At 37.8% G+C, this 25,469-nt stretch overlaps 1 protein-coding gene across 1 annotated transcript in view; it reads left to right on the top strand.

Moving 5' to 3' along the window:
- Spag17 (sperm associated antigen 17) overlaps positions 1 to 25,469 on the top strand; it is a 193,264-nt gene that overhangs the window by 78,434 nt on the left and 89,361 nt on the right. The window contains exons 8-18 of the mRNA XM_026407282.2: positions 1,376 to 1,534; positions 2,583 to 2,646; positions 2,858 to 2,970; positions 8,146 to 8,283; positions 8,374 to 8,487; positions 9,038 to 9,188; positions 11,626 to 11,853; positions 11,954 to 12,130; positions 18,608 to 18,669; positions 19,266 to 19,379; positions 23,921 to 24,075. Coding sequence (XP_026263067.2) covers positions 1,376 to 1,534; positions 2,583 to 2,646; positions 2,858 to 2,970; positions 8,146 to 8,283; positions 8,374 to 8,487; positions 9,038 to 9,188; positions 11,626 to 11,853; positions 11,954 to 12,130; positions 18,608 to 18,669; positions 19,266 to 19,379; positions 23,921 to 24,075 — 1,475 coding nt within the window. The remainder of the gene's footprint in view (positions 1 to 1,375; positions 1,535 to 2,582; positions 2,647 to 2,857; positions 2,971 to 8,145; positions 8,284 to 8,373; positions 8,488 to 9,037; positions 9,189 to 11,625; positions 11,854 to 11,953; positions 12,131 to 18,607; positions 18,670 to 19,265; positions 19,380 to 23,920; positions 24,076 to 25,469) is intronic.

Genomic DNA, 25,469 nt, shown 5'->3' with positions numbered 1-25,469 from the left:
AGATAAAAGTTTGTTTTAAACTTAGGACCACATGATAAACCTATAAAAAAAAGAATCTACTTCTAGTAGAAGCAGACCACATATATTGTGTTGCTCTCTCAGATCTATCTATAAGTTGATAACAGCCTCATAGCCAACATAGGAGCCAGCCAAGGAGTCCTTCTTCCTCTCTGGATGGAGGAAAGTATTTGTAACCTTGGCTGAAAACAAGCAGGCTGTATTTCTGCTCAGCCAAGGTAACGAAAGGTTTACATCAAATAAATGCCCATCAAGATGTGCTAACTGCTCATGTACAACATCTGCAATATCTCAAGTTAAACCCTGGTTGCTGAAATAATTTGCTGGCCTTTAGCATATCATTTGGTGCTTGATTTTAAAATGAACTAACTAGGTTAAGCTAAGGGACCACTGGGCAGATGCATTGCAACATTTCCTAGAAATACAAACAAAAATGTATTTCTATGCATTTAGGCAAGGAATGCCAGGTTGAAGCTTAATTAAAAAACATCTCTATCTTAGCATGAGCACATGAATCCAGATGAATCAGTGTGTTATGACGGGCAGAGCTGTGCACTTCCCTGGGCTTCTGCCAGACTATGATTCCCCATCTCCACAGGAAGCTCTCATTCTACCTTGCCTCTTCAACTCAGAAATAGGTTGAGCCTATTTACTCCTTCTTGGCTTCCAAGAAAACACAATAATCACAGAGATTCCCTACTCCTGGGAAATTACTCCTGGAAATGAAAGCACAAGTAATAAGAGCACCTGACCTATAACTTGCTTGTGGACCCATAAAACTTGTGGGCCTTGTAGAAGCAATAATCTACTTAGATTTTTAGTGCTTTTCCTTAAAGTTAGCCCAGGTTAAAGGAAAGAAGGTAAACATGGAGGAAAGAACAAAATATCGTTTCCACACACACTGTAGCATCCTGGAGTGGATGACACAGAAAGCTGAGCAAGCAGTTCCATTGTGCTACCTGCACAGACAGGTAAGAAATCATCTACCACTTGTCTTTGGCTAAGGATATCCAAATTAACTAACATGTTTAAGGAACTGAGATAACAAAAGCTTAACAGTCACTCTGTAGAAACTACTGACCAGATTGTATTTATTTAGTAAAAAAAAAAAAAAAAAAGAAATAAAGAAAAGAAGGGTTCAGGGATACAGATTTGGTCACCAGACCTGGAATCCAGTGTGACTCAGGGATTCAAGGATTTTTTTTCTATAAATTATTGATAGATTTAGTTGGCAAGGGGGACACAAACATGTACCTGTTTACAATAGTATGAAAGGAACCACCAATTGTCATTCATCGTCTCACCTGTAGCTGGTATGAAACTAACAGCCAATTGTCATTCATCGTCTCACCTGTAGATGGAATTGGGCACCGAAATTTTTGAAAATATTGCCTGCCTGATGTATGACAGCCTGGACTGGAAGAGGCAACACCAGCACTACTTGGAAAGCATGAACCTTATCAATGTCCCGCTGGCAGTGACTGAGAAAACTCTCCTAGAACCTGTGATTTCTGAGGTAGGCATGGTTCAAAAGTCTTTTGTCAAGCGTCCGAAGGAAAAATGACATAAAAACTTATGTCGAGGTAGTACTTGCTGGTTGGAATTTAACATTTAAGTTTGGGAACAAGGAAAAGCCCCCTAGGCACGATGTTGAAGAGCTGAGTGGTGGGGTCTCTGACCCTCACAAAGATGTGGATGGAACCCACTGGTCAACACGTGGAGTGATGATCAACATGTAGAGCAAGAAGGGATATTGAAAAAGTAATCACAACACTTATTTAGTGCCTGTGCTAACACGGTGAAAGGTGTTGGCAACGCAACAGTGAAGACTCACTCCCTGTTCTCATGGAAGTCAGAGGCCACTGCCATTGCAACATGGCATGATGAATGCCAGCAGCTGTCAACTCAGACCACAGCAGAAGCAAAGAGAAATGGCATCTCCCCTGGTGTGACGAGGAGTAGGGGGGAGAGGAGGGTTGGTTATGTGAATTCTGAGCTGAGCAAATTGCCTGGTGACGGAAAGGTACACATGACATTCTCAAGAAAGAGACAAAGAGGTACAAGGTACAAAGTCACAGGAACAAAGTAAAACTTCAGGAGCCCAGGTCACAGGAAGTTCAGTATTTCCAGGCTGCCTGTGCAACAGGGAGACCAACAGTATACTAAAGCTGCAGAGGTGGGAGGCAGATCAGGAAAGTCCTTTAGTACTGAATTAATAATGAGTTTGGTTAGGTTTTATCCTGAAGGCAGTGGAGAAGCACTGGAGGATTGATTGGAAGGGAGAGGACGGCGTGACTCCATGTCACCCAGGGGAGAAAATATTCTGTACTCTCCGTGCACCATCAGCCTATCACCTTCCCTGAAGTTGCTCAGTGGGCTGTTAGGAAAAACTGACGAGGATCCACACCCATTCCACTCCTTCTTTCCTTCTTCAGACAAGTCCTTTTCCTTCTATCATATTAGATGATTTTATCTCAGAATCCTATTGATATCATAGCAGCATTCAATGAAAGCACCTCTCAGCTGGATATCTCAGTGTGTCTTTTTCATTATTTTCCGCACAGACTCCACACTCTACCCCTGGAAAGAAGAAAGCGCAAAGTGAAGAACCACCCGCTCCACCACCAGGCATGTATGAAATCTGTTGCTGGAGGATCAACATCATGAGAGGGCACTTTAAAGAGTAATGACTATCTTCCATAATGTCTTCAGCTCCCTTTCCACTGACAGTCCCTATGTTATTAGTACAAGGTCATTGCTTGAATTGATGTGTGAAATTTTAATGGACGAAATGGAAAGCACATCTTAATGGGGCAATAAAGTTTTGTGTATTTTACAGCAACTTTCGTCACCACAACTGAAGTAGACATGAGATATTACAATGATTTGCTGAATCCGATCCCAGAGGAATTCATGTCTGTACCCCTGATACTGCATTGTATTCTAGAACAGGTGGGTGGACTTTTTCCAGAGGGTAACCTTGAGTGAGCCCCTACATCTCTCTTTATTTCCACTTTTAACACTATTTTTAAATTATACTCATGATACCTGAATGTATTCTCAGTTACAAAGATTAAAATATTTTTCATAAAACCAAAGTTGGCTTTCATCAGCAGCTTTAATCCTCTGTCTTTTGCTATGCTCTGGAAGTCCACTTAATACTCCTCTAAGTTTTGAGAGAACATATCCTTAAAACTCTCTTTTGCTAGTACTGTTTTAATGGAAGAAGAGGACAAGGATAGATGGGGTGGGTAGTAGTGGTCTTCAGCTACCTTTAAATGTTATTTTGAACCTATAGATTTAATTAAATATTTCTACTCTTAATGATAATATTAGTCACTAGTGTTTTTCACAAAATGTGTCCATTTAATTTGGATTTTTGATATGGTACAAGCTGTATGTGTTATTCACTTGCATGTGTTTTTAGGTTCCTCTGTATACTAATGTAATGTTAGTAGTGTGCTAAAGGCTGAGTGAATTGCCCGATGGAAAGCCTGATGGGGAAAGGGACATAGTGACATTACCAAGAAAGAGGCAAAGATATGGAGGTCAAATAGACATATTAAGGCATGAGCCAGGACCATGAGGAAAATCAGTGTTCCCAGCCTGCCCCTGCAAAGTGAAGACCACCACACTAGTAACATAACATCTGGTGATGTTCCCTTCTCATAACTGATGTTGTTATTTATTTGTACCCTCTCTTTTCTCGATCTCGGTTGCTGTATGGTTTGGATATTGAGACGTCCCATAAAACCTCCTGCGCTAATGTAGGAATATTCAGAGGTGGAATGATTAGATGAGGAGAGCTGTAGCTTTCTCAGTCCATCCTAGTTTGAATGGACTGACTGGGTGGTGACTTTCACTGTGTGTGTGTGTGTCGGGGGGGGGGGGTGTCCTGGAAAGGTGCATCTTCCCTGTGGCCCCCTCCCCCTGCCCTCTCTCCATTGCCTGGCTGCCATGGGGGGTCTTCCATCACACCCATTCCCCATGATGTTCAGCCTCTGCTTGGACCCAGAGAAATGGACTTGGCCCATCATGAACTAAAACTCCAAAACTGTGAGCCGAAATAAACTTTTCCTCCTCTAAGTTGTTTTTGTTGGATATTGTGGTTGCACAAACAAAAAGCTGGCTAATACGGTTGCCGATCATTGCTATCTATTGTATTGGTTGGTCTTTCCAAAGAAAGAGCATTTTGTTTCATTTTTGGCCAACTCCTTTTAACTTTTTAGTTTATTAACTTCTTCCTTTATCTTCATTATTTTCTTCCCTATCCTTTTTTGGGGGCTTATTTTGTATTTGGTTTTAATTAAAATCTTCATTTATTTTCAGTCTTTTTTGCCTTACTTAGGTTTATGTTTCCTCTTGAGCATTTCTTTGGCTGCATGTTGATATTTTCAATGTATTCAGTTCTTAATCTTTTATATACTTATTTTTTCCATGAATAATTTTATGGCTACAATTTATTACTGATTTTTAATTTTATTGCTTTATGATCTATGAACCTGATCTGCAAGTTCTGCAAGTTAACAAAGTTAACAAAGTTAAAATTCCCCGTGACTTCTGTGACTTGATGCACACAGTCAATTCTTGAGACTGTTCTATGTATATTTGAAAAACATTGTTATTCATAGTAGCCACATATGCATAGCATTTATATCCACCAGGCACTGCTCTACATGCTTTCAATATATGAAGTCATTTAATTTTAAAAACAATACTATGATGCAGGAACTATTTTTATCACCCATTTTACAGATCAGAAAACAACGGAACCATAATAAGGTTCAGTGGCTTGTTCGAGTAGGAAGTGGCAGAAATAACTTTTGAACCTAGTCAACCTGCATGGGAAAGTGTTTTAATGGCATTGCTCCATTTTCTTCTTCCTTCTGATTTGCTGAGGAGAAGTCCGGTGCATGTCCAAAATCAATCTTTCTTTTCTTTCTTCTTTATTTCTTTTGCAGCTCTATATATTTGATAACAAAAGACTATGTCCAGGTGTATTAGTGTGTTTTCTGTTTCTATAACAAAATCCCCGAGAGTGGATAACTTTTTAAAGAGAAGAGATTTATTTAGCTCACAGTTTGGGGAGGCTGAATGTCCAAGACCAGACATCCTCATAGATTTGATCTCTGGTGAGGGCCTCTTATCTAGGTTTCATCATGGCAGATGGCATCATGTCTACAACATATGTGAAAGGGAGAGATCACATGGCAAGACAGGAAGCCAAGAAAGAGAAGGGACTCAGGTTCCCATGAGAACTACCTTTCAGTCCCTTCCAAAGTGAGTATGTCCAGGGTCCGCCCAATAGGCTCCGCCTGTTAAAGGTCCCACTACCTTGAGAACCAAGCCTGTAACACACACACATTTGGACAAACCACATCCAAATAATAGTAAAAACTATGGTTTTGTTTGTTTTTTCATCCTGTCAACATGATCTAAAGGAATTATAAATTGTTTTTTAATCACATCTAAGTGAAATTCAATTTCTTATAGTATCCTATAAAGGCCTTAAAATTAGTTTCTGCATTGTAGCTTCTTCTCATCTCCTGCTCCATGTCTCTTTCTCTGACACACAAACACATGCATGCCACATACACGAACATACATGGCGCACACACACACAATTTTTCATCAATGTAGGTCTTTGGGGATTTCCTCAGATATATTAATTTTTCCTTAACCTTTTAAACTTCTTTGTCTGGTGGAAGTGACACTGGAGCACCTGATTTAAAGAAGTTCCACCATACACACACACACACACACACAGCACTCTCCATCGCAGTACTTTGTTTTATTTAAACTATTGTAATTAAAATGTATTTAGCAGCCTTTTATTAACCTGTTTCTTGCCTCTTTCCTTCCAATAGAATGCACACTCTATGTCAGCAGGAGCCTAGTGTGGTCTCAGTCATTGCTGTGTGCCCAGCACACAATAACCACACTTAATTCCTAGTTGGCATTGAGTACGTGTTGTTGAATTAGTGAGTGGATGCTGAAAATAGACCTTCAATTATACCTTCAAATATTGTTTCTCCTACTTACCCTAATTATAACTGGATAGATGTTGGAATATTAGAATTATTCTCATTAAATTTTCTTTCAATTTATCCTTTTGGAAATCTACCTTAACTTCCTACTTATTTCCTACCTTAATTTCGGGTCTGCTATTGAAGTTTTGTTTGAGGAATAAGATTTCTAACTTGTAAATTCTCTAATTTTTTGCACAGTTTTCCAGGCTTGTTCTTAGTTCAATGTTTATTTTAAAGTCTTTTCAGACCCTGTCACTGTTGTCACCTCTACTATACAGTTTTCTGTTTATTGACTACCTTACTTTTCTAATCAATCACACTAATATTTGCCTTTATCACCCCATAATGTTTTTTGTAAGACTACAGTTTTATTATGTCAATAAATTTATTTAAAAAAACTCTGAAGAGCTCACAGTATCATAGTTTCATTTACCATAGTCATTCTTTTCTTTTAAAAAAATATTTTGAAAGCTTTTTTTTATTTTACCTTTATTTTACTTATTTATTTTTAGTGGTGCTGAGGACTGAACCCAACACCTTGCACTTGCTAGGCAAGCGCTCTACCACTGAGCCACAACCCCAGCCCCACCACAGTCATTGTTGTTGTATTCAATATTACTATGTTCCCTATAACACAGAGGAAAGATAATGAGCTCAGTGACTAACACATGGAAGGCTGCCAGTAGGCACTAGGTACGTGTCGAATGAGTAAAGCCTTCTTAATAGAGAATGAAAAAGTTGAAGTATAAGAGCGTCGAGATTGGCACTTTACAGGAGCAGACATTAGATTTTACCATTTTAAACGCGGAACAGTTCTGATTGGTCTTTTGACCACAAGATAGGTGGAAGATGGAGACTGGAAATAGTGATTCTTGAAAGTAAAGTGTTTATAATTAGTAAAGAATACTGAACCAGGTGCAATGGCACATGCCTATAATCCCAGCAACTGGGGAGTTTGAGGCAGAAGGATCACAAGTTCAAGGTCAGTTTCAGTTACTTAGCAAGAAAGGCCCTATTCAACTTACTGAGACCTTGTCAAAAAAAAAAAAAAAACTTGGGATGTGGTTCAGTGGTTAAGTGCTCCTGAGTTCAATCTCTAGTATTAAAAATAAAAATAAAATAAAATAAAATAACAAGACTATTTTATTAACCTAGAGTAGGCTAACAAAACTCAGTAGGGAGTAATTTTGCCTCCCACAGGACATTTGGAAATGTCTGGAGATTCAGAGGGGTAGAGGCCAGCCATGCTGCTGCACATTCTATAGGGCACATGACAGCCCCCATAATAATTATCTAGTCCAAAATATCACTACTGCCAAGGTTGAGTGAGAAATCTTAGTAGGGGTGTAAAATCATGAGAATAATTTTATTATTATTTTTATTATTATAGTGAAGAGACTATACATTAGGTACCTATCTTGAGTACATTTCAACCTCTTACCTGATTTCCATGTAAAATTGAACAAGGCATTTAATCTGTCTAGACCTCACTCTCCCCACCTAAAGGAGACTAATATCCATTACTGATCTCATCTTCTTACACTTTTCTATTCTTGAAGAAAAAATGAGGACTTGGCCTGAACCCCAATTCCTCTATTCAGTAGCCCTAGACTTGGACCAGTCATCTAACTTCACTCTCCCTACTTTTGTTCTCTATAAAATAGAAAATAATATCTAACCAAGATTGCTATGAGGGTTAAGTGAATTAATGGATATGAAGATGCCCTATGCAGTATGTGGTAGGCAGTTAGTTTGGATTTAAATATTAAATCCAAAGTTGCACTAGTCCTGTTTTCAGTGCTTTAAGAGAAAGAATGAATATTTTTGTCATTATTTTGACTCCTGCTGAAGTTTAGTGTTTACCATTTGTGTTTTGTGTCATCTATTTTAATGCAAGTATTAAAATCATGTCGACTTAAATGCATAGACTGTAAACATTTTTCCTTTTACTGCGTTAATCGCTGAGACTTCCCTGCTGTTGTCACTAGGGCTTTAGTGTGAGGAACAGTCCTCCTCTTACGAAGAGCAATGGAAATTCAGGAGTATCAGTAAAGAGTTGACCGTCCAGCCAATCCCTCCCAATGGTTCTTTTCTATAGGTCGTGGCAACTGAAAAGGATCTTGTCCCTCCCAGTCTGGTGAGGCCACCCCCCAGAGCAGATGGGTTAGACAACCGGATCGCAGCTCACATCGTGTCTATGCTGCCCTCTCTCTGCCTCTCCGAGAGGGAGAAAAAGGTCAGGCGGCATGAGTTAGCCAACGAGTTTTTACATGTTGGGAAAGTAAATAGTCTCTCCTTAAATGAGTATATATTTCAATTTAAATAGAATCTCCACGAAATATTCTTATCTGAAGAAGAAAGAGAAACCAAAGCAGTGCCCAAAGGCCCTCTCCTACTGAACTATCACGATGCTTACGCTCACCGGAAATATGCACTGAAGGTAAGGATCAGGTGGCCCAGAGGGTGATTGAAAAGTACACCTGAAATTCACCAGCTGAAGGGTTCAATGAGATAATTTCATCAAAACTAGGTAACAGGCGAGGTATGAATGTCAGAAAAGAAAGATGGGGAAGGGAGAGATCATCAAAGAAAGATTAATACAATTAACTGTTGAATTGATTATGACTACCACCGAAATTGCATTAAAACCTCATAGTTATTTTCTTTAAATATCTGCTGGTATGAAAAACAGTGGAAGCCAGAAAAGGATCTCAGAAGAGAGAGTTGAATATATATGAGGCTTGGGCAGTTTGTCACTGCAAATGAAGGTCAGTCATTTCTGTGTACCAGGAACTTCTGGCAAAGTGAGAACTAGTTTTTGTGACCTTCAGCAAAATACCAAGTTTGTCTTCCCCAATTACCACTGATTTCCCTTGTTCCCAAATAAACGAGAGTGAAGGTATCATGTTTAGCCTTCTCCATATGCATAAGGCACTTGATGGCTTATTTTAATGCCTTCTGTCATGTTTTTTTTTTTTTTTTTTTGGCAGGACCAAAAGGGTATTGACCCAGTTCAAATTGAGGAGGAGATGCAATCCAAGTTGCCACTGTGGGAATTCCTTCAGTTCCCTCTGCCTCCACCCTGGAACAGCACTAAACGCCTAGCTACCATCCATGAACTTATGCACTTCTGCACAAGTGGTGAGTACATTGTTTCTTCTTAACTTCATCTTAATTAGTGGTCCTTTGTGCCTCTACAAATTACATCCTTATTTGCAAAATGTGTTTTGATCATTTAAAGATCTTTCAGGGGCTAAGATGAATATTTTGATGGACTACAACTTTTTCACTTTGAATATCCTCAGTAGCAATGGTAACACAGCCATGGTGCAAAACATTCTGTAATTTGATGCACCAAGTTTTCTTTCCACTGTGTTTCCTTAACCAGAGTGATTCACATCTTTCCTTCCTCTTCCCTGACTCCTTCCCCCATCTCCCTCTTGACGTCATTGAGATGATGTAGTAATCCCATCCTACTTAAGTGACAGTTCAAATATTTTTGAAATTTTTAAAATAAACAAAAACCTCCCAGGTAAGATAACCACATTCCTGTCCTAGGAGAATGCCATCCTTGCCTTCACTGTCTCAATATGGCACCCCTTTATCATCATTGCAAACCACAAAAAGATTACAATAGCATTGTAGTGATTGGGAAGTGGGCAGGGCGAGCCTGACCATGCAACTTTGCCCCAATACAGAGTTATCCATCTTTGAATTCTCATATTCTCTGGTTGCAGCCACCCACAATTAATGAAAAATTTTTGTACTCAAAGGAAACTTGAAGTTTATAATTTTATGTCATCAAGAAACTCCTTATATCTAGTCTAATCAATAGATCAGACGTAACATTAGACTATATAAGTGTGTGTGTAGCATTAGATTATATATATTTTGATTATATATATATATACTAAGATTAAAATATGAAAGCAGTGTATTCCAGTGCAAAAGGTAACCACTGAATGATCCTATGTAGTAGATTAGAAAATTCACAGTGAGACTATAACCATGCCTTGACATGAAGACATGAAGAGCAAAGAGGAAGAAACAGCACTTCAGTTGGGTCCCCACCTCTTAAGTGGAAACTATGCCCCCTCCGTTTGATTGCTAGTGTTGAAGTTTGCATCCCCAATTATCTCTTCATTTAATCACATGACTAGCTGGCCACATGATAGGAGCACAGTACTCCATCAGAAACTGGCTGCTTCTTCACTAGTTGAAAGGTTAAAAGGTGATTGATGTCAGAGAGGGAGAACACAGGAAGTAGGAGAGGCTTTTTTGAAAGGAAATCTCTCTCTCATCATTGTGATTCAATTTTCATCAATTTTCTTGTGCATCCCCCCCCCCCCGCTAAGATTTTTTTGCCTCTGTATCCTCAAGAGTAAAATCTGAACTGCCTACCACCTCCTTTTTTTTTTTCCATTGGTCATTTTTAGTTACATGTAACATCGGGATTCATTTTGACATCATTATAAAAGCATGAAATAAAATTTTGCTCTAGTCCAGTCCCCTTTTCCTAGCCTTCTCCCTCCCTTCCTCCCTTCCCTCTACTGTACTAATCTTTCTATTTACTTATAGGTTATTTTTTTTTAATTAGTGCCTGTGGTTACGCATCCTGGTGAGATTTACTATAGTATTTGAGTTCATCACCTTTGTTCACCAGCTTTTATTAGTTACTGACGCCTGGAAGGTGCTCAAAAATATTTATGAAATAATGAATGAGCAAATTCTCCTTTATTCAGTAACTCTTTTGCCTCTCTTTAAACTGCCAGCCCACCCCATGCATGCCATATTTTTTAAAAGGACCCCTGCCCCTGTCTTCATTTCTGTTGGGAAGAAAATGAAGGCAACCTCTGAAACACTTATCTACCATAATCTTGAATTTTTCCTCACGGAATTCTGTCCATTCTTAATTCCTTCCTCTCAGCCTTCTGTCTTGAACTTTTAAAGTGAGAGAACAAAATCATGTTCTTCTGTGAATCTTAGGCACCTATGGCAAGGCTCCCCAGTATACAATAACCAGTTGAGAAAACGGATGAACACGTGCCATAAAGGAATAAATACACAATGACTAACGCCAGTTGAAAGTTGATAAACTTTGAAGGGCAATTATGGAAAGTAGCTATTCATGTGGGTGGGAGGAGACCCTCCCAGAATCTAAAATAACAAGAAATCTTACTGACTGTAATAGCCTGTATTAGACATGAGTGAATGATTTCTATGGCTTAAATTACAACAGCATCAAAGGGTACTTTTGCAAAAAATAAATAAATAAATAAATGAGTTGTAAACCCATTCAACCAATATGGTACCCTAAAAAGTCCACACACTATGAACCACCTAAAGAAGCATTTTGGTAGTATGACCTTGATTAATTAGACCTTGACTGTTCAGTTTTCTTATCACTAGGCACCTTTGATACTTGATGCAGATTTGTGGAGCCCAGTTTTAAGTTAGGTCAGTGCCCATCGTGGCATGGCTCCCTTATCAGCCCGGTGTATATTTGTGTCTCTCTGCCCACGCTGTACTATGTACCATAAAGGGCACTCCTAGAAGCACGGGTCCTGCTTTCTTACAGAAGTCTTGAGCTGGAGCGAAGTAGAACGAGCCTTCAAGGTGTTTACTTTTGAGAGCCTGAAGCTCTCTGAGGTTGACGAAGCAGGGAAACTGAAGCCTTCTGGGATGGCGTGTGGGACAGATGTTGAGAAGTTCAACATACCATGGGACAACCCTGCCAGATTTGCTAAGCAGATAAGGCAGCAACATATCCTGAAAATGAATGCCCAAGACGCCCAACAGGAAACAGGTACATTGCCTGGAAAGAATGAAAAGCATTCTTGCATTTTATGCTTGTCAGTCTTTTTTTTCTAGTATTGTATCTAACAAATGCTCTTCACACTGGCTAGCTGCTGAAATCAAAGACAAAAAAATATATGAGGATCAGAATTGGTCAACATCTGTGCAAGGTGATCAGAGCAGTGAATTCTCATACCGTAGTCAACATTCTGACACCAACACAATGAAGTACTCAGACCTTGATTATAATAGAGAGCTGTCAGAGAAGCCCCAAGCAGAGTCCTTGGGTAAGTAAAAAACGTGTGTGTAGCCCCTCTCATAAAATACATGACCAAGAAAAGAAGTTTCGAGATATATTGCTTCAATTTAAATGTCTGTTCATTTCAGTTGGCAAAGTATTTAAGTTATTAGGTTACTTATTGTTATTATTCAGTAAGTTCGACCTTTGCTTTTTGAACATCTTAATGCCTCTTAGCCTTCTCTTCCTTTAGTAAATTCAGTGCAATGGACATAATTGAAATTTTCATCATTGGTGTTTCACAGGGTTACTGTGATTGTATGCTAATTTTTAAAATTATAATAACATAATGAAATGCTTAGAAGAGAGTTTGGTACAAAATTTAATGCTCTTCGAGTTATCACCTCTCTTCCTCTCCCTCTTTTTGCTCAGGTTCTGGATCATTATAAATAGCGCATCCTGGGAGGTCTAGAAATGTAGAAGAATATCAGGCTAGATTTGTACTGAGCTACCTTACACCCAGCTGTCAGATTAATCTACCTAAAACATAGCTCTTATTTCCCTGCTTACAACCTTCAAGGTCTCTTTACTACTTTCAAAATAAAACTCAAACCTTTCTACATGTTTCTCCAACAATACTAAATTACTTTCCCCCAAACATCTTTCCACTATTGCCCTTTGGTTCACTCATTCATTCTGTGCCCTTACCAAACAGAACTAGGCCCTATTTCCTTTATGATGTCTGCTCTTTCCAATCTCAATGCCTCTTCACCCACAATACTCTCCACCAAGAGTTCTGACTTTTTTTTTTATTATGATTAGTTTCAAAGTGTCTTTGCTAGGTATGCCCATGTGGAAATTCTTCTCTGACTATTCCCATGCTCATAATTCATAGGCTCTACCTTTATGGCATTAGTTGTCATTTCTTACTTCTTATTACAATTACTTATATACCTACACTAAGACCTTCATAATACCATAGCTTCTTAGAGGTCATAGTATGCGTTTTTTTAATTAACTATATACTCAGCTATAAAGCAAATCTCAATACATTTTCAAGGACACAAATCATATAGAATATGTTCTCATAATAGAGTGAAATTATGGAGGGCATCGATTATAAAAAGATAATAAGACAATCACCAAATGTCTCAAAACTAAGAAATACACTTGTATGTAACACCTGGGTCAAAGAAAAAGTGACAATGGAAATTAGGAAATATTTCAAACTAAATGATAATGAAAACATTGAACATCAAAGCACACAGAGTGCAGCTAAAGCAAGAAAACTCCAAGAGAAGTTTACAACATTAAACAAATATATTTTATAAGAAGTCTAAAGATCAACTATCTAAACATCACACTCAAGTTAGATAAGGATGAGCAAAATAAATACAAATAAAGCAGAAAAAATAAAACAATAAAAATAAGAGTGAATCAATGAAACAGCAAACATAGATGAAATAAGGAAGAACAGAAAAATACACAGAAAGTTTGGTGATTTGAAAAGACTAATAAAATTAATAATTATTTTATAAAAGGCTGATCACAAAAAAAGAGAAGACACAAATAACCCTATCAGAAATAAAGTTATATTAGAAGTAAAAGTCATATCAGAACTAAAGAAATGGATTCCCCCAGATCCTATAGAAATTAAAAAAGATATAAAGAGGATATAAACACCTTTATCCCACTAAATTTGAAAATGAAATGGAAAAATTACAGGAAATCTATAACTTACCAACAATGACCCAATAAGAAATAGAAAACCTGAACAGTCTTAGAATCAATTAAATAAATGATTTAATCATTTGAAAGTCATCCCAAAGAGGATACACCAAGTCTAAATGATCTCATTGACAAGTGATTCCAAACTCTCAGAAAGAAATAATTCTAATTTTCTTAATGAAAATCATTTCAGAAAACAAAAAAAATAGTATCCTTTCATAGTCATTTTATGAAGTTAGCATAAATTTTGTAAAAAAATTCACAAGGATAGTGCAACAAATGAAATTATAGAACAAGCTCATTCAGGAATGAAGATGCAAAAATCCAAAATAAAATATAGGAAAACTGACCCAGCAATATGCTCAATAATAATAATACCTCACAAACAAGTTATATTTATAACAGGAATAGAAGGCAAATATGCACATTGTAAAATCTATGTAGTTTATCAGGTGACACATTAGCAAAAAAAAAAATGATATAATTAGTTCCATAGATGCAGAAAATGTCCATAGCAATTTATGGGGGAAAAGAAAACCTTAGCAAACTAGCAATAAAAATAAAATTCCTCAGTCTTACAAGGGTGATTTTTTAAAATGATGACAATAAACATTATATATCCAGATGAAAAGTCAAACGACTCTCCTTTGCAATCAGGAGGATGTCCACCATAAACACTTTTATTCAATACTGATTGGAAATCCTTACCCACTCACTCAGTCTGGCAAGAAAAGGAAACACGAGTGTCGAGTTTCAAGAGGAAAAAAACCCCAAATGGTCATTATTTATAAATACTGTGTATGTAGAAGACACAAAACAATCTGTTAAAAAAAATAGAATTACTGTGGAAGCTTATTAAGGAGGTGGTGGTTGTTAAAGAATACATATCAGATGTTTGAAGTGCTGGGACTTTTCTTTGTAAGTGTTCATTATATCAAATGTTTATGTCTTACCCAATTTTCAGTGTGTGTTACACTTCATCATTTTAAAGAACACTTAGAAAAATAGGTGGTAGGTGCCACAGAGAATAGGTATTAACTCAGTACTGACTAATGATCATTATCTTCCCACTGTCTTATCTCAGTGAAAGTAGAAGAGGAGGGGCTGGGGATGTGGCTCAAGCGGTAGTGCGCTCGCGGCCTGGGTTCCATCCTCAGCACCACATACAAACAAAGATGTTGTGTACACTGAAAAATAAATATTGAAATTCATTCTCTCTCTCTCTCTCTCTCTCTCTCTCTCTCTCTCTCTCTAAAAAACAAAAAAAAAGTAGAAGAGGAAGTAATCAGTGGACCACAGTTAGGGAAAAGCCTCCTGCCTATTGGTAAAGTAGACAAGCGAGGGGGTCAGAAGGGGAAGATTACACTAATGTAGTAAGTGTCCTGCTCCATCCAGCCTCTCTACTCTTTTGCATTCATTAGTTAATATTCTACATAATCATCAAGCCTATGAGCAAGATTCGTTACCTTAGTTCTGTAGATGAGGAGACCAAGACTTGAGAGAGGTCAAGTCACTTGTTCAGCCACGTACACATAGGAAGTCAGGACAGGCAGGCTGCCCAACAGTGCTTCCACCAAGCTGTTTTGCAGTTTCCTGGGTCCCAGAAACTTCTTGTGATACATCTAGTAGTTTGGCTGTATTCATAGTCCCTTCTTCATGCTGGTTCTTATCATGATTTTGTTGTTTGTTGTTGTTGTTGTTGTTGTTGTTGTTCCTCTTCCATCCCAATAGAGTAAATTTCCTATTTCTCTGTCATAAATATGCTTACCTTACCTCCCTATTAGCCTAGTTCACAAAAAAATATGTATATAAAAAAGACCAAATAAGTGAACCTGAGTTGTTATGGCATTAGTACATCCTGTGGGAACACAAACACATGACAGAGAAGTCTATTTGAGTTAATATGGAATCGGAATAAACCAGGAGCGTAGTAAAGCCTGAGGGTTTTTTCCCCCCTTTGTTTTGTTTTCTTCTGTTGTTTTTCTTGAAAGCAGCTGGTATAGTTTTTTCGTCAGGCAACTTTTGCCACCTGGTGGTCAAACCACATAAGCTGGTGTTCTGGATCCTGGTGGAAAGTCGATGATCATAGTAACTTCCTAAATTCTCAGGGCTGAAAATACCATGCTGAATAGTGTATTCTAGAGTCTGAGAAAAATCCTAGGGCAGATCCTACCACCCTCAGAGCTGCATGGTGAATGTTGCCCTGCACCCAGGGGCCATGGAGGAGGGCTGCTGGGCCTTGGTGCACAGGGTGGCTGTCCTGTGGGGGGTGCTGTTGCTGATCTCACATTGTCCCCCTCGCTCTGACTCCCACTTCAAAAGCAGGCACTTTAATTCTCTTTAAACAACGCAGAAACCATTCATGTATTTCTTGCACAACCAACTTAGCATCAAATACACTTTTGTGTCTGTTCCTGGACATGAAGGGCTGAATATTTGTGCTTTTCTTAACCAAACCCTGGATTTCCATCTGAGACTGTTTTTGAACTTGACAGGGCCTATTGGATATTTATGAAAAACCTGAGAGTTGATAACCGTGAGGCTGTAGGTTTAGATGTGCCCTTTATGCTTGTTGGGTGTTTTTTTAATAAAGTAACTGCTTTGCAGAGGGATCTTGTTATCTCTAAAGTAAAACAGATTAGGAAAGCTGTTTTTCAAAGGGATGAGAAAGCATCCACTTCCAGATGTGTCAAAAACTACTGAATCACACTGTCAAAGGATTATGCGGTTGAAAGCAGAAATCAGACAGGAAGAAAAGAAAATGATTTTTACTCTACTATTAAATAAAGAGTTCAGATTAGTATTAGAATGTTCTTTCTTTTGACAAAATAACTGATGCATATTTTTTTAGAACATATTTTCTAAACTGGATAATTTTTTTTTTTCTTCTGGATCCTTAGACACAAGAGGGAATATCAAATCTCCCAGAAATCTGGCAGACCACAGAATAGAAGAATTTTTATTCCACAGATTTCATATCAATTGCTTCAAGGACACAAGGGACAGTATGGTCTATTTAGAGTTATGGTTGGCCTGAATTTTCTCTTGAATGGATATATTTATGTAAATACTGAGGTAAATTAGCTTTATAGTTTTCCTCTAAATCAAAATGGAACATTCATGCTGCAACCTTCACCAGCCCAATGGAACCAGTAGCAAAAAAAAAAAAAAAAAAAAAATGTAAGTAACTGGGCTCCTGAAAGAAGGAAAAGCATTGGCTTGTCCTCAATAGACATAATTAACTACTCCCTCTAGAAGCCCAAATATGGTTCTCTTTGCTATACAACAAAAAGGTAAATTTTATATTGATGCCAAAATAAGCCTTTGTTACAGGTTTCCTTCTCTCTAAGTGGCTCAACAATCATTTCTAGTTTAAATAAATGATGTGGATGCCCCTCATTCTGTCAAAAATAATTACTGAGTTCCTACAGGATGCAGTGAGGAACTTTATCTTAAGTTTCTGTTCTCCAGGGATCTACTTTCAAATCAGAAAGACAGACCATAAACAAATAAATAGTATCAAGCACTGATAAATGATGGGGTCAATAATAAAGCAGAGTAACAGCCAGAAGGCTCTTGAGAAGGTAACAAGAGTTTGAAACAGGCGGATATCTACAAACTAAGCAAATAGGCTCATCTATAGAAACAAGGGCCACGTCCTCAAGACACAGCAAGCTGGCCTGTCTGCAGTGCAAGAGCAAAAGGCAGTGAAGGAGACGCATTTGGAGAGTTAGCCTACAGCATTTAAGTACAGCTTTATAGAACATCGTTTGCAATTATTCTAAGGGTGACAAGAAGTCAGGTTGACTCAGTTGTTCATCAGCATCAAACTATGTTCCCACAAAACCCACCTTGCCATACATACTCTATTTCTTTGGTCAAATTTGGAAAAAGCTACACCATAGAGTTTTTCCATTTCTCTACTAGAGATTCACAATCACAAGGGCCTGTTACAAGTTGGGAGACAGTCACAGTAAAGATGTCTGTTGATCTATGTTAAGTTTATTTATCATGGAACATGTATTTTCTGGTGATGCAGAAATCAACAGCATGAATCTGTTCCTGTCCAGTTCATTCAGATGACCATTTCACAGCCAAGGATGATATTACAATCCCAATCACCCAAGTGTACTCTTCAGTCACTAGGAGAGCAAATGTCCACGACTCATATTAGTTCATGGGGAGGTGCTATGGAGTCCATCTACCCATTTATTTAACTTGTTAAACTTTATCTGTAAACCCGAAGACGCTCATTAAATAGTTTTTAAATTATTAAATGGTAAACAGAAACAAGCTCCGCAAAATAGTATAACTTTCCACCCACCAAGTTCTCCTCTCCATACATCCCTTACCCCGGCCCCAATCTGTCCAGGTAGGAGCCCAGAAATTTCAAAAGGGCTTTGTGATTGTCACCAGCATAAGACTCATGTTGGGTACTAAGCCATGTTATGTATTAAGTCAATCAAATTTAATCAGTAAATATTTGCAGTTTGTAAAGGTGAAGGTAAGTTGTTTGAAATGACTGATCGATAGCCTCGAATCAGAGTATCTGATATGATTTAGTACACATCAGATAAAAAACAGGGCTCCTTTCCAAGAGTCCAGTACAACTCTTCTAGGTAGGCATGGATTTAGAATTATTGACACAAACACTTTTGGGAGGCACGAAACATGCCTTTCAGGAATTACCTTTTCAGCACAGAAACATAGATCATATGGGCAACAAAAAGGCACATCCCTGACCAAAGGCAAGAACAAAGCCCAAACACAACTGGATGTTGGTGTCTTTGATTTACAGAGCAGACCACGAACAATGAGATCAAAGATGAAGCGGTCACAAAGGCTGATTCTCTTGAAAAGGTAAGGAATTATTTTTCCTAACAGTGTAGATGACAAGTCAGATGATCTGAGAAAACTGTGACCCAGATTGAGAAACGTTTGAAAAAGAAGAGAGAGAGAGAGAGAGAGAGAGAGAGACTTAAAAGGAAAATACTGATACTAGAGGAGAAGGGTTATTCAGACATCCTCAGACCAGCTGCAACTGGAGAGAAAGGAGTTAATTCTGCTAGCTAGCCCGCTTAAGCAAAGCTTCCCAGCTCCTTGCTCCTCTCCAGACAGTGTGGCTTGGCAACCTCACAAACACCTGCTGACCATACAGCCATGTCGCACTAACGTTGTCTTGAAGTGAGTTCAGAAAACCTGCCTGTAATTGCTAACAGGACTCAGAAGAGTATAACCTAACAATAAAAATATTTAGATTATGTTGCCCATAAAAAAAAGCCAAAGGCATACTCTTTCTGGCAGCAACTCTTCTAAAATGTTGCCATATGGATTTATACATATGCAGATTTCCCCAATTAGATGGAGCGCATGCTGGTTAGTTGACAGAGTCCAAGAGGGCTCCATTTGGACTTAAAACAAATTATAGCTGAAATTGTGTTCCTATAATTTTTTAGAAACCCAAGAAGATGATGGTGGAAGCAGATTTAGAGGACATAAAGAAAACGCAGCAGCGCAGTCTAATGGACTGGAGTTTTACTGAACATTTTAAACCGAAAGAACTGCTTCAGGTATTTATGGGCTGTGATTCTCCAGGAGATGGTCAGATAGGTCTGGAGATCTGCACTGTGATTTAGAGCAGTTCACTTCTGGGTCACTCGGATCTAGTTCAGATCAATATTCTCATTTACTTGAGCTATAAAATGAATTTATTCTCAGATTGGGCTGAGCATTCCCAGGAAATCTTTTAAAATGCACTTTCTGAAGGGATTTTTTATAACATCTTTTAAGACTGCTGCAATTGTTTTCTAGAAAAAAGAGTAACATTTTCCTGGGAGACAGCCCCATTTTCTCCATTTTATTGTCCATTCCATTTACCTTTCATTACATTTCACAGCTTTGATTAATAAGTCAGTAGAACGTATGATAGCTAGCATTTACTGAGCCCTTATCATGTGCTAGGTAATGATTAGTATGCATTATTTGGCTCATTCATTCTTCACAATAACCTTATGATGCAGAAACTATTTAAATACTAGAAACTGAGGCACTTTGACCAGTAGCCACTTTTACCCAAGATAACATGACTGATAAGTGAGAAGTAGGATGTAAACCCAGGAAATCTGGCTCCAGAACTTGTGCTTTTAACCACTGTGCCAAATAAGAATAATCCTAAAATCAACTCTTTTTACTGATTTATATTTTAGATAAAAACTTGTACTTTTGGTTTTGTCTGTTTAATTTGTATTTTATTTTTTATCAAAGCTTTACATTCACTTATCATCAAACTCAGAAGGTTCTACAGACTCTTGTTATGGAAAAGAACAGCCTCTTACCCTCGCCACCATACTTCAATTCCCAGAGACAAAAATCTTCAGTGCATTTACCCATTTCTTTTGATACTTTGTCAGCTCTAAGAAACAGTCAGTTTTACTAGTTTTAGTTTTATTTGGGGCCATCATTATTAATTGACTCCTATTTGAGATCAAACTCTGTCTACCCCATTCAACATACAAACACACACACACACACTATATTCATTCTACATTCATTCAAGCACTTCTTCATTTGCAGATACTGTTATCCATATCATAACTTTTGGTTAAATTGATACTTGATATTTCTCCTATTTCAGTTATGTGAATACTATTCACAACTGAACTGTGCATTATTCTAGGTGAGCATTTCTCTTTATTTTCCTGAGGTTGATAATTATTTTTCCCCAATTATTTAATTTACTATGCATTTATCATTAATTCAACCTTAAATTCTCTACTGTGGAGTAAATCTCTTAATATATTCAAGCATGATAGACATTCTATCAATTTTATTGTCTTAGTGATATCTCACCCATACACTCTAAGCTTGCTAGAGAGTAATGGCCCTGTGATTCCCCCCTGGACACACCTTTGCCTCTTCTTCCAGTTAGATACTATGCGTCCTTCATCTCACAGTCTACTCTCTTTTTGGTGGAGGATCACCTCTTTCACTAGCTTCCTTAATTAAGATACATAACAGGCAAATATTTGAGACATTGGATATTTGAAAACATCTTAATTCTATCCTTACAGTGACTGACAGTTTGACTTTATATAAAATGCAGAGTTGAAAAGAATTTCCCCTCAATGCCTGCCCAGGAATGGGAGAAAAAAAAAAAAAAAACAGAAGTAGAAGACTTTAAAAAAAAAAAATTTTAAAGGCATTCCTCAATAGTCTTGTGGCTTCCCAGATTGGTCTAAAGAGAAACAGAATGAAGTTCTCCATATTCCCAGTCAGTTGTTTGAATGAATTTTTTCTTCTCTCTGGAGGGTTGGAAGATCTTCTCTTTGTTCCAGTGTTCTGAATTTCCTGCTGATTTGTGGTGGCGAGGGTCTATGTATTGTTCTGGTGAACCTAGTGCAACCCAGAAAATCCTGTGTTTACATCCTGGGAAGTCAACCTAGAGACAGTCTTTGACAATCCTCCACTTCCATTTTCTCTCATCTCTCTTCCTAGAACTCCCATTATTCTGGTATTGGACTTCTTGGATGGAGCTTCCAATTCCTTTATCTTTTCTTTCCCAGTTTCTAACATTTCTATTTTGTCTTTTGGTTCTGGAGATATTACTCAGCTTCCATTCAATCCTTACTCTGAGCCTTCTGTTTCTGAAATCATGATTTTAAGTGCCTAAAGGTCTCTACATAATTCAAAGTATAAATAGGATAAATTTCACATTCCCGATTCAATATCTTCTCTTTTCTCTATATAGTACTTCCATGAAGTCGCTCTCTCCCTGAATCACCTCTTTTTTTCCCCTCCAAGTTTCTTTTCTTCTTCCTTCCTTCCTCTTCTTATTGTTGGTAGAGGAGGTTTTCATTTTCTTTGTCTCCATTTTTCATGTTAGGGGTAATAGTTAATGCTTTTTCTTTTGCTCAAAATAATAATGAAACATTGAAAATATGACAAAGATACACACAGGTACTCTATGAAGAGTGTCAATAACTGTGGCTTCATAGTTAGGTTATTTGGCTGTGGTTTCCTTGGGAAATCCATCAGTGTTGTTATATCAGGTCTATTCTTTGGGGATGTTTAGATTATCTAGGAAAAATAAACCTAATTTACCCCAAAGACATAAAACCTGTCCGTCAGGGTTTTGAGAGATGAGTGGTAAGAGAAGGAAGTTAGGTTTCTTACATTCAGTATTCTAGACCTGCATTAACCCATTAGTAGTTTTCATATTAACTGTATGTTGAAATGGTAATTTTTTATATATTGAGCTAAATAAAATATGCCACTGACATTAATTCCACCAGTTTCTCTCCCTTTAAAAAAATGTAGCAAATATAAAATTTAGAATTATAAATGTGGCTCACATTTGTGGCTCACCTTATGTTGCTATTGGACAAAACTGATTTAGACTTTTTCAAACTCCCTTTTTTTTACTGGAATGTTCTTCCCCCTTCATTAGTGGCCGGGTCCCCTGATCTTAGAACCAGTTGGTTTACTTCTATAGATAAGCATCCTCCCTTCTTCGGGAGGTGGAAATGGACAGCAGTGTGGCTCTCTAAATTGTCAAGGGGAACCGTGGGGACCTCACCACTTCTAAAAAGACTTTAAATTCGTCTTTGCATTTTCACTACTTTCATCTGATTGTCATCCTCTCATTCTAGTGAAATATCCTCCTCATTGTTAGTCAGCTTCCACTTTGCTCTCCTCTGATCTGTTCCCTACACATCAGATATTTCATCATTTTCATCTGAACTCCAGATCTACAAAAGTCTTAACCAAATTTAAGAGGACATTTTTATCTATCTTGTTCATGTTTGTTTTGTCAATACACAGTACCTGGCACACAATGAGTACTGATTACTGAGACCAACAATATTAGTAGAGAATAAAGGGCAAAAGCCAATTAGTGAAAAGGAGAAGATGTAAACACTTATCAAACATTGAGGTCTATAACTCTGAGAAACTCAGTGCTGTATTTCCTAGCACCAAAGCAAATATAAAAACACCATGTTTGCAGGTCTTTTATTTAACAGAAGTAAGGATATATCTTCATCATAAACAAACCCATTTATTTTTCTGGGTTTTATAGTCTTAAAGGAATTTGCTTTTCATAAAAAGCTGGTAAGTAATGGATAGTACTCTTTATAGCAATTTTTTTTTAGTTGCAAAGATATTCACCACATGCATGTTTTTTGTGATGGTTCTCAGGGAACAGATGTAAAAATTTAAGTGTCACTCCATAAAGACTAAATATAGGGGACTAAACTGGGGACGGAAATGTATTATTCTGGTTATGCTACCAGTTTAGAAATGAAAGCAAAAGCAAATCAGCTCTCTCATAATGTAACGGGCAATTCCATGCCTTCAGATGGTCCAAATAGTAGAGAACCAAAAGCTGCCTACATTAGAGTAACATTGAAAACAAAAACAAAAGCTCGTAACTCTTTAATATACCTCTCTATGGACAATTTCCTTATCGTGGATTGGCAGGACAAAGCAGCTGCCCACTGTGTCCCTCTGTCGGTAGCTGCCATTGCAGTGCATGCTGAGGGTGATATATCTTAGGAAAGACCAGAGCTGGAGGGCCAATGGAAATGACATGTGTCAGAAGGATCGCTCACCCCACCTCACTATAATGCAGCATGATACAGTCCAGAGTACTGCTGGGAGTGTGAAAGGGTGACAGAGCTGAATGACTGGTGTGAGCCGGGTGCTCACAACTTAGTCCACAGCACCTATTTATATGACGTTTTTAAGTTTAATGATGATAAAATGAGATGATCCAAATGAAGGCAAGGGAAATAATGATTATCTACCAACCTTAATCAAAAACACTTTTAGCACATGCCTGGAGCCTACTATTTGCTTTTGTTTTGTTCTGGTTTGGTTTTGGGGTTTTTTGTTTGTTTTGTTTTGTTTACTAGAGTTGTTGAAATGCTTCACAAAATATATGTCTTTTATGCTCCCACTTTCTATAAGTTAAGAAAGAATCCTCTGAGAATCCCAATTTGACTTTAAAATAATGGAAATTAGGGGAGGCAGAAGGTGGGGGGAAGATTTGCCTTTGTGGGAGAAACTTCTCTTGAGAAAAAGAGTGGACAACGTGATTATTTTGATTTTTCAGGTTCTTCAAGAAGCCCACCAGCAGTATCGGTGTATTGATTCTTACTACCACACCCAAGACAACTCTTTGCTTTTAGTTTTTCATAATCCAATGAATGTGCAACGTCTGCACCGTGAAGAGTGGCACGTTGCGCTTCACTCCAATGTTGGATTCAGGTAACCAATTTAGACAATTTAGTTAATTATACAGTTAATTGGATTGATTTAGCTTGTTAGCAATTTAGTTACTTAGATTGTAGACTATTAATTAGGTGGTTCAACTCAATGAAAACATTGTGTAGTGCCACAGTCTCAATTCAGCCCCTTGAATTGAATATCTCCCTCAAATCACGGCTGTGACAGGTGTGCAGTCTGCATCACTCAATCAGATAAGCACCATCACTCTCCACATCATAGAGCCTGGTGGGCATGCTAGCAAATTATACTGGGTTCCCTTAGACTCCAATGATTGCCTCTGAAAGCAGTCACTACATACATGACTTTCTGCTTGCTGGTTTGGGTAAGTCCTGTTGACCTGGCGGAGATTCAGGAGCCAAGCAACTGAATGTCCACCAAAGCAACCAGTTGGGCTTCCAGCAAATGACAATCAAGGATTCAGTGAATCACTTTTTGGGGGAGGAGGGGTAATACCACGGATTGAACTCAGTGGCACTCAACCAACTGAGCCACATCCCCAGCATTATTTTGTACTTTATTTAGAAACAGGGTCTCACCGAGTTGCTTAGCGCCTCACAGCTGCTGAGGATGGCTTTGAATTAGCGAACCTCCTGTCTCAGCCTCCTGAGCTGCTGGGATTACAGGCATGCACCACTGCACCCAACTAGTGAATCACTTTCTTTTCTTTTTTTTTTTTTTTAATATTTTTAGTTATACATGGACACAATATCTTTATTTTGTTTATTTATTTTTATGTGGTGCTGAGGATTGAACCCAGTGCCCGCATGTGCCAGGCAAGCGCTCTGCCACTGAGCTACAACCCCAGCCCTAGAGAATCACTTTTTAATTCCAAGTTTCTATTTATTTCTTTTCTTTACTCTCTTAAAATTCTGCTCTCTCCTCATTTATAACAAAGGTATTTTATTATTTTTTCAATACTGGTTAATATAAATTAATTAAGTAATATCAAATAAATGAAATTTCTGCATCAACATAGGTATTCATATTTTTCTTTTAATCTGTAAAATGGCTAAATTTTATTAAGAAATATTCTAAGGAAGGTTGAATAAAACTTGCCTTCCTGGGGTAAATCGAATCTGCCTATTATGTTATCTTTTATATAAATTATTGAATTTGTTTTGATAATACATTTTTGGGGATATTTCCATCTATATTCATGGACAACTTTCAGCTGTGATTTTTCCTTCTGTAAATGTTCTTGTCTAGTTTTAGTATTGAGATTATAGAATACTCACAAATTAACTGCAGAATGGTCTCCCTTTTTTTCTACTTTTTTATTTTCTGGAAGAATTTGTGAAAGATTAAAACATTGTTTATTTTGGTGTTTGGTACAACTTGCAGATAAAAACCCCTAGGCCTAGGGAGATATTTAA

Source organism: Urocitellus parryii, chromosome 11, assembly GCF_045843805.1.
Source record: "Urocitellus parryii isolate mUroPar1 chromosome 11, mUroPar1.hap1, whole genome shotgun sequence".
In the NCBI taxonomy this organism is placed as follows: domain Eukaryota; kingdom Metazoa; phylum Chordata; class Mammalia; order Rodentia; family Sciuridae; genus Urocitellus; species Urocitellus parryii.
Note: the sequence above shows the minus strand (reverse complement) of the source record. Positions and strands in the feature narration are given on the sequence as shown.